The following is a 10,047-nucleotide window of genomic DNA, read 5'->3' on the forward strand; positions in this document are numbered from 1 at the left end:
ATTGGATTTTATACTTGTTAGGCACTTGCAGAGGAGGCGAAAGCAAGATATCAGGATGCTATCTTTAAAATTTTTGATTTGGTGAGTTTAAATATACAAATATATAAAGTATATTTGTACTTTTTACTAATATTTACTGCTATTTAACTCCAGATGTAGATATTGATGAGCTTGAAAGTCTTAGGACTAGAAAAATAGAGCTAGAAGATGCAATTTCTGATCTTGAAATTAGTGTGAAACTGCTTCAGAGTGAGAAAATGTGAAATGAAGGTGAAGCAACTAAAGTTCAGAGGGAACGTGTAAGCCAAATGACCGAACATTGCACTATTATAGTTTAACTAACACATATGTTAAGTTTTGCTTAGCTATGAATGTCAATATATCCACCTCATTGTAAGCTAGACAATAAGACATCTATTTATTTTTTACTTTTATAGTTTCTGTAACTTGGTTAGTTTTGTTTTTTTGCTAAAATTCTTTTTTGGACAACAAAATCGAAAATGCATTGTCATACATACATGTATCTGTACTAATGCATATATGTGCCCCCACACTGGATTAAGTAGTTCTAAATTTGTTCTTATATATATATAACCAGTTTTAACACTGTATCAGATTTTCTCTAATGTTTAGTATGGTGGGATCACTTGCAACATTAATAATTTTTCTTATAGAGATATTACCTTTTCTTTCTCTAGATACTTATGTATGAGTTTCCATTAAGTCATCTAGTTAGTGCCTTCTTTTCTTTTAAAAAATAATACTATCTACTGATTTTGAATTAGTGATGAGGATATTAGTGAAAAGCCTAATAATCTACTCTGGAAATATCTTTGATGCTTGTTCAGATTTGATTAAAGTTCGAATGAAAGGTTTCTTTACCAGGACTTTCTACACCATTCTAGCAAACATTAGCATCAACAATTTGGACAATCTTGATCTTGATGATCTTGAGGTAAGCATTATGCATTGAGTTGATTTCTCACTAACTTTCAGAATTATTAGTGCTGTCTAGTCCCAAGCGTATCCTACTTCAATTGCATAACAAGGATGTACTAATAAGACGTGGTTTCATTTGGTATCATGGATTCATCATAGGTTGTACATTGCAATGAACACTACACACATGCAGTCACATAGTTCTTCATTCTTATACCATTGAACATTAACAGTTTACTAAATTGTAATGTATATTGCTTCTTTCTCGGAACTTCATAAGATATGTAACACAGTTTCCCTTATTACCTTGTCCATGTCGTGAAATGAGTAGCCATTTTTTGTGCTTTAATTTCTTTTATTTTGTATTTACATTTATTTAGATCTGATTTCGAATAATCTTATAAAATTTCAGTTCTGATTGTCTGATAATTGTTCAGTTGTATCCTTCATGTATACTTGGCCTTCTATTAGAGAGCCCATTAATCATATTTGGGAGATACCGAGGAGATTTTCCTAGTACTATTCAACTTAAAGGCGTCTTGGCAGATATGAGCAATTTATCAATAGAATTGAAGATTCAAGAGGCGAAGGGCATACCTCCTGACAAGGTAAATTGACAACTCATGTCTTATGAAGTAAAGTCACTATGTTTTACTAGATTTTGATTTAATGTGGTTTTTTTGAGGTCATTTAAGCTATAATAATCATCCACTCTTCAGATTAAGTCTGATGGTGTCCAGAGAGGCTTGGTTAGTTTGTTTGTTTTTTATAGTTATTGCTTATTTTTTTTCATTTTTAATTGGATTTCTCTTATTTTCGGTTGTTGAATTTGTGGTTTTTTCTCTTTGTTTTTTAGAATATACAAGTTATTTATGTATTTTATTGGCTTTATGTTTATTTATATTTTTCAAGAATTTATTTTGGTTTCTTAAAGCAGGGTTGTTGGAATTTTGGTAAAAACCTATGATCTTGATGTTGTTAATTTTGGGATTTTATATTAGAGCAGGGTTTTTATTTACCATGGTTGTTTCAACTACTTGATGTGATTTGATTGTTCTGTGAAAACATAATTATGTGAAGAATTTAAAGTAAAAGGCAACATAAAAAATAATTATGACAGTTGCAAATTCTCAATGTTCTGTATTAGGGTGTTCAAGAAAAAGGCAGTCATGATCAAACCAAAAACCAAAGCTCCAGGTTAATGTGCTGAGATTAACGCAAGAGCTGAATGTTTATGTGATAAGGTACGATTGAAAGATAAGCGATTTCTTTCAAAGAATTTATTAACTATTCAAAATAGTCCAAAGTAGAACATATTTTTATATTTAATAAATACAGAATATTCATGAAAACAGTCAAGGTGAATCTGCTCAGGTCTTGCGTTCCCAACAAATACTTACCTATGAGCTATAAAGCAAATTTGATTTAATTTTCTTTGGTTTCAAGATATGATAACTGTTGGTTAATAAATATGTATATTTTCAGCAACTAAATCCTATAGGTAATAACGGACAAGGCGTTAGGGAGAATGATGTTACAGAGAAAATGACAGGGGGCTTGATCATAATGTCACACTATATTTTAATGCTGAGCAAGTATGTGGGAAGTAACAAACCAAATTATCTGCTGATTTTTGTCATTCATTGCAGGTAAAGTTTAAAAACCATCAATTTTCATTCTTTCATTTGCTAGTTTCTGTGCTTTTTTCTCATTCGTATTCCAATGTGTAGATTCAGGAACAAGGTCAATACACATTATCACGTGTTTTTAGCAGAGTCATTTTCTTAGGTTTACGCCGCAGTCACCAAGCTTTGATAAAGAATTTTACTGATCTGCTGATTAACTATTTTGAATTGCAGTTGTAACTTTACTGATCGATCAAATTGTTGTAATTATTTAGTTTTTGTAGTATTTTATATATGTATTAGAGATTTTATTTTGGTATTGGGATTGTTGTATACACAGAGCATGTATATTAAATTTTTTAATATTAACCAGTTGCTTTTTCCTATTCTAGTATGAGTATATTTAGATATAGCGTGGCATTATAAAATAGAGTGTTACAGTATGACATATGGGCCCCTCTTATTCAATCTTGATCAAGCTATTGTATCACTCAATTTACGTTACATTTGGCCTGGTTAGTTTTACAGTAGGTGCCTATTGTAACATTTTCCTCTCTGTTACAATAGATCGGTGAAGTGTTACATTAGGGTGTCTATTGTAATGCTCGTATACGTAACGCCCCCTGGTGTTACAATAGACCTATTGTAACGCTTTTGGGGACTATTGTAACACCATTTAGGCATTACAATAGCCCACTTATGGCGCAGTGATTTGAGCACTAGACCCCTATCGTGCCACCTCTTGACTTTCTCCGTTTACATTTTGTTATTGTCATAAGATTGAAGTCGAAACTCGTTGAGTTCATTCAATTGAAGCATCCTCTTCTTTCCAGCTGCATCCAAGTCCAGATTCAACTTCTTCAAAGCCCAATACACGTTATGTTCTAGCTCCACCGATAAATGACACCCCTTACCATAAACTAACTAAAATGGCGACATTCCCAATGGAGTCTTGTATGCTGTTCTATACGCCCACACAGCTTCATCAAGCTTCAAAGATTAATCTTTTCTCGATGGACATATAACCTTCTCTGAAATGCGTTTGATCTCTCTGTTAGATACCTCAGCTTGACCATTCATCTGAGGATGATAAGCCGTAGCAATGCGATGATTAACATTATACCTCTGCATCTATAGCAGTGAACTTGCTATTGCAAAAATGCGACCCTCATCACTAATTATGACTCTTGGAGTTCCAAACCTTGTGAATATCTGCTTGTGAAGAAAATTAAGCACTACTTTTGCATCGTTTGTTGGCAACCCCTTAACTTCAACCCATTTCGACACATAATCAACTGCCAACAAGATATACTGATTGTTATAAGATGAGACAAATGGCCCCATGAAGTCAATTCCCCAAACATCGAAGACTTCAACCTCGAGAAGCACATTAAGAGGCATCTCATCCCTCTTGGACATATTACCCACACATTGACATCGATCACATTTCAAAACAAACCGATGAGCATCTTTAAATAAGGTCGGCCAAAAGAAACCTGCTTGAAGAATACGAGCTGTTGTCTTTTCTCCACCATAATGTCCTCCATAAGCGGTTGAGTGGCAATCTCGCAAGATCCCCCTTGTTTTACTGTAAGGAATACATCTCCTGATGATTTTGTCAGCTCCTTGTCGAAAAAGAAATGGCTCATCCCACATATACCACTTTACTTCATGCAGAAACTTCTTCCTTTGAGCGTATGGTAAGTCGGGAGGCATTATATTACTCACAAGGTATTTCACAATGTCAGCAAACCACGGTTCTTCCTCTTGCACTCCAAACAGCTGCTCATCTGGAAAATACTCATTGATTAATGTCTTATCTAGTGAAGTTGCACTTGGATCTTCTAAACGCGAGAGATGATCAGCGACTTGATTTTCAGTCCATTTTCTGTCCTTGATCTCTAATTTGAATTCTTGAGGCAAAAAAACCCATCTGATCAATTTAGGCTTCGAGTCCATGTTCAAGACGAGATATCGAATAGCAGCATGATCAGTGAAACCTATCACCTTCGTCCCAAGCAGATAAGATCAAAATTTATCAAAACCTTAGACGATAGCCAAAAGTTCCTTCCTTATAGTAGTATAATTCAGTTGGGCACCATTTAGGGTCTTACTAGTATAGTAGACCATATGAAATACGTTGTTCTTTCTCTGCCCAAGAATTGCTCCAACTGCATCATCACTTGCATCGCACATCATCTCAAAAGGTTCACTCCAATCATGTATAGTTATGATAGGTGTCGTGATTAAACGCTTCTTGAAGAACTCAAAAGCAGCCACACACTCATCATCAAACTTAAACGGGACATCATTCTCTAGAAGATTGCACAAAGGTTTAGAAATTTTTGAGAAGTCCTTGATGAAATGCCTGTAGAAGCCTACATGACCAAGAAAACTGCGAACCCCCTTAACAGAAATTGGTGGGGGATGATTTTCAATGACCCCCACTTTGGCTTTGTCCATCTCAAAACCCTTACTAGAGACCTTGTGCCCAAGAATAATACCTTGTCGCACCATAAAGTGACATTTCTCCCAATTGAGAACCAAATTCATCTCAACACACCTCTTGAGAACGTCGCCTAAATTCTGCAAGCACTCATCAAATAAATCACCAAACACAGAGAAATCGTCCATGAACACCTCCACATTTTGACCAATCATATCAGAGAAGATAGCCATCATGCATCTCTGAAATGTGGCTGGTGCTCCAAATAGTCCAAAAGAAACTCTCTGAAAGGCGAAAGTACCAAATGGACAAGTAAAAGTAGTCTTCTCCAGATCTTCTGGAGCTATACAGATTTGATTATAACCAGAATAACCATCCAGAAGACAATAGTACTCATGCCAGCCAATTTGTCCAGCATCTGATCAATAAATGGCAGAGGGAAGTGATCCTTTCTTATGGCCTTGTTCAGCTTCTTATAATCCACGTAAACTCTCCACCCCGTGACTATTAATGTAGAAATAAGCTCATTCTTCTCATTTGCAACGACTGTGATACCTCCTTTCTTAGGCACACACTGAATTGGGCTCACCCATGAACTATGAGAAATAGGATAGATGATCCCTGCATCCAGCCACTTAAGAATTTTCTTCTTCAAAACCTCCTTTATGATTGGATTTAGCCTTCTCTATTTCTCAATAGTAGGCTTGCTTCCTTCCTCTAGCAGAATTCTGTGCATGCAATACGAAGGGTTAATTCTCTTGATATCTGCTATAGTCTAACCAATTGCCGATTTGAATTCTCTAAGAATTCTCAAAAGCTTCTCCTCGTCGCTACCTGAAAGTTCAGGTGCAATAATAACAGGTAAAGTAGATGCATCACCTAAAAATGCATACCTCAAATGTTCAGGTAAAGGATTAAGCTCAAGAGTAGGAGCATCCTCAATAGATGGCTTGAGGCACTTACGCGATTTGTTCAACTACTCAATTCCCAGAGATTCAAAAGGCATATCAATCTTCCTCTTCCAGGGAGAAGCATTCATAAATTGCAACTGTTCATCCTATTCATCATCTTCACTATCAGAATTCCCCAACAAGGCCTTCTCTAAGGCATCAGACTTTAGCAATTGATCAAGTTCTGAAGTAACAACAGAATCAACCAACTCCACTTTTAAGTACTCCTCATTTTCCGTAAGGAACTTCATGGCATTGAACACATTAAAGTTATATCCTGATCCATAACCCGCATGGTGAGCTCACCCTTCTACACACTATCAAGGTTCGGACAGTAGCCAAGAAAGATCTTCCCAAGATTATGGGAATCTTCTTATCCTCCTCGAAATCAAGAATTAAAAAATCAACAGGGAATATGAGTTTATCCACCTTGACCAAGACATCCTCCACTATACCTCGCGGATATGTAATAGAATGGTCGGCCAACTGCAAAGTCATATAAGTAGGCTTTGGATCAGGAAAGTTCAACTTCTTGAAGGTTGACAAAGGCATCAAATTGATGCTATCTTCCAAGTCACATAGACACTTGTCAAATGATACCTTTCTAATGGTGCATGAAATAGTGAAGCTTCCAGGATCTTTAAGCTTCGAAGGCAACTTCTGTTGCAGCACATTACTGTATTCCTCCGTGATAGCAACGGTCTCTAAGTCATCAAGCTTTACCTTCCTAGAGAGAATACCTTTCATGAACTTCACGTAACTACGCATTTGTTCAAGAGCTTCAGCGAAAGGTATGTTGATGTGAAGTTTCTTGAACCCCTCTAGAAACTTCTCAAACTACTTATCCAACTTTTTCTTCTACAGCCTCTTAAGAAAAGGAGGTGGAGGATAGATCTATTTCTCCCCTGTATTACCCTCAAGAGGAGTGTGCTCAACAGTAGTCTTCCTTGGTTCCACTTCTGCATCCTTCTGCACTTCTTCTTCTTCAGCCTCAACTTTAGATTCTGGAGTATTAGCTTTTTCAGGATTCGCAACCTTTCCAGACCTCAATGTAATTGCCTTAACATGTTCCTTAGCTTCCTTCTTGGCTGGCACTTCAGTATCGCTTGGAAGCGTGCCAGGTTGATAATTCAGTAATGCGTTAACAATTTTCCCAATCTGATTCTCCAAGGTCTTGATAGACACAGCTTGGCTCTTACACATGATCCTCAACTCCTCCAATTCAGATTTTTCATTAGCTTGCGGTAGCTACTGAAGTTGAAGTTGTTTCCTAGGGGCATATTGCGATTGCTGAAAACCAGGAAGGTAATACTGCTTTGCTATGTATGGCTGATAAGATTGTTGCACAGCAGTCTGATTGTTACTCCAGCTGAAGTTAAGATGATTGCGGTTATTTGGATGATAAGTGGCTAGAGCTTGTTGATGTGATCTCTGAAAGTTTCTCACAAATTGAGCTAATTCGCTAGAAATAGCACATTGCTCTATTTCATGCACTCCTGCACAAAGCTCACAAATACTAGAGATTTGATTAACTCCATAATTCGCCAAAGAGTCCACTTTCATCGTCGATGCTTTAAGGTGAGCAGCTATAGCAGTTGCTGCATCCAACTCCAGAATTCCTGCTACCTTTCCCTGAGTTAGCCTCTGAGAATGATTCTGTTATTCATTAGCAGCCATCAGTTTGATCAGTTCATAAGCTTCATTATAGCTTTTAGCCCACGGGGCTCCTCCTAATGTTGCATCAAGCATGGGTCTAGACTGAGCACCCAAACCATTATAGAAACCGTTTATAATCATCCAATTAGGCATGCCATGGTGTGGGCACTTCCTTAGTCTCCTTATATCAATCCCAAGCCTCACACAAAGATTCCCCAGTTTGCTGAGCAAACTGAGTAAGAGCATTCCTAATTACAGCAGTCTTTGCCATCGAAAAGAATATAGTGAGAAACTTTTGAGCAAGATCCTCCCATGTGGTGATAGACACTGGTGGTAAAGAATGTAACAAACACTTTACTTTATCCCTCAGAGATAATGGGAAGAGTCGCAGATTGATAGCATCTTTAGTCACCCCATTGAACTTGAATGTGTCGCAGATCTCGATGAAATTCCTGAAGTGCATGTTGGGGTCTTCTGTAGGAGAACCCCCAAGCTGAACTGAGTTCCGTATCATCTGTTAGGTCACACACACACTGTAGAGGGGGTGAATACAGTGTATAGTACACTCAAATCGAACTTTAAGAACTTAAGTAACATAAAACAAACTTTATTGAAACAATAAACTCTGTTACAGTATGAAACTGTTACCTCTCAGTGATGAACAATATCACGAGAGCTGCTAGAGTTACAATGAATAATCTTCTCGAATATATGATAACACTTATAGTGTAAACCCTATGTCTGTGTTTATATACTACACAGTTACAAGATAATCACTAATTGATATGGAATATAATTCTGCTTCCTAAAATATATCAATCAGATATCTTTTCTTCCAAGTATTCCATTCTTTACAGAATTCCTTCTTCATGCATATCTCTTCTTACGTTTATCTTGATCTTCTTTCCTTTAATCAGCTACTGTCCTTATCTGATCGTCCTTCAGCACTTAAGTTCTGATATCTATCTTCTGATGATTATCTCCTGATAACATAAGTACTGATATCCTTAAGTCCTGACTTCCAGTATAAGTACTGATCAACAGTTAAGTACTGATTTATCCTGTTCAAGTAAGATCTGAAAGCTAAACATAAAACATATTAGCCATGACATTATCAAATATATCTAACAATCTCCCCCAACTTGTAAATTAGCATAATATACAAGTTTAACAGATATTTGATGATGTCAAAAACATTAAGTACAAATGCATGAGAATTAGACTAGATAACTACAACTTACAGTCCTTAAAGCTTTACCAATATTCAACTTCTGATAACAACTTCAGTCTGTATAAATATCAGAATTTAAGCAGTTGTAGATCTTCGACTTGGCTTCATCATCTTCTGATCTCTCTGATATCAGGAGTTGTTCTGAGATAGTTCTTCAACAAACATTTCTCAGCATATCTGAGTTCATCAATCATTCTCCTTTTGACATCTTTAAGCTCTGCAGTATCTTCACCAGTTTGAAAGATTGCAGCTCTGAGATCATTGATCTTTGCTTTTCTCAACTCCTGATCTAGTCTTATGACATAAGCTTTGTCAGACTCCAGATTGAATTCAAGTCCCTTAATACCAAGATATGTTCTGATATGTGCAGTATTAGGCTTCATATCAACAATATCACCATTGTGATCTCTGTACTTTGGAACATATGTGTTGTCAGACTTAACAGAATAAAGCCTTTTCTGTCTCTAAATCTGTTCTTTTAAGTAGTTTACAACAGTCCCTGTTATTCTGTCATCCACTTGAAGTAAGAAAAGTACATGCTCCAATTCTTCAAAATACTTCAATGGAATGGCATTTTGTCTTATATGATAAACCCTACCATCTGTCATGAAATACAACATGATGTATTCTTTCAAGTAGGTATGGTAAACCATCTGTACAGATTCCAGTTGATTCAATCTCTCAGGAGTTGCTCCAATACCCGGTTCACTCAAGGAAGTTGGATCATTGGTAGTGTTGTGTACTCTTCTTTCATCAGCACTTCCCAATCCAGTTTTATCTCTTGCTTCCTTTCCAGTGACTACTCTTGCTTCAAAACCACTTGCAGTAGTCTTCAAAGATTGAGTCTGTTTTGCTTTAGTGAATCCTGGTAGGAGTGTCTTTGATCTATTTTCTGATATCAAGTTAACTTGAGCTATGTCAGAGGTTACTTGCTTGTTCTGAATATCAGAACTTACAATTTCTTGACTCTGAAAAACTTGAGCCATGTCAGAGGTTGTTTTAAGAACTTTTCTTGAAGTCAGAGCAAGATCATCCTTTTCATCAGTAATTTCTTCTTCCTCAGGAGGTACATAAACCTTGATAGGTTCACCAACCTTTTCTTTACCCTTGGATCTTGGATCTATCTGTGGTTGTGATCTAGCGAATGTTGCTTCAGTATGTGTCCTTTCTTTGATCACAATACCTTTGAGTTTTGGAAGT

The 10,047-nt window shown here is 36.6% G+C and overlaps 1 protein-coding gene and 1 non-coding gene across 2 annotated transcripts; both read left to right on the top strand.

Moving 5' to 3' along the window:
• The first annotated feature begins 782 nt into the window (after positions 1–782).
• LOC141711028 (uncharacterized) lies at positions 783–2,813 on the top strand. The gene is made up of 5 exons (XM_074513489.1): positions 783–955; positions 1,377–1,547; positions 2,087–2,183; positions 2,425–2,588; positions 2,670–2,813. Exons 1-3 carry the CDS (start codon positions 788–790, stop codon positions 2,147–2,149), a joined length of 402 nt encoding a protein of 133 aa, XP_074369590.1. The 5' UTR covers positions 783–787; the 3' UTR covers positions 2,150–2,183; positions 2,425–2,588; positions 2,670–2,813.
• Positions 2,814–7,767: 4,954 nt separating this feature from the next.
• LOC141716503 (small nucleolar RNA R71) lies at positions 7,768–7,872 on the top strand. Its single transcript, XR_012573211.1, has one exon. It is a non-coding gene; the product is annotated as a small nucleolar RNA R71 (small nucleolar RNA).
• Positions 7,873–10,047: the final 2,175 nt, after the last annotated feature.

Source organism: Apium graveolens, chromosome 3 (genome assembly GCF_009905375.1).
Source record: "Apium graveolens cultivar Ventura chromosome 3, ASM990537v1, whole genome shotgun sequence".
NCBI lineage: Eukaryota > Viridiplantae > Streptophyta > Magnoliopsida > Apiales > Apiaceae > Apium > Apium graveolens.

Excerpts from the sequence above, each read along its gene's own strand:
- LOC141711028 (XM_074513489.1), top strand. The coding sequence starts at position 788 with ATGAGGATATTAGTGAAAAGCCTAATAATCTACTCTGGAAATATCTTT. Across the intron at positions 956-1,376 it reads TTGATCTTGATGATCTTGAG|TTGTATCCTTCATGTATACT; the intron begins GTAAGCATTATG and ends ATAATTGTTCAG. Across the intron at positions 1,548-2,086 it reads AGGGCATACCTCCTGACAAG|GGTGTTCAAGAAAAAGGCAG; the intron begins GTAAATTGACAA and ends GTTCTGTATTAG.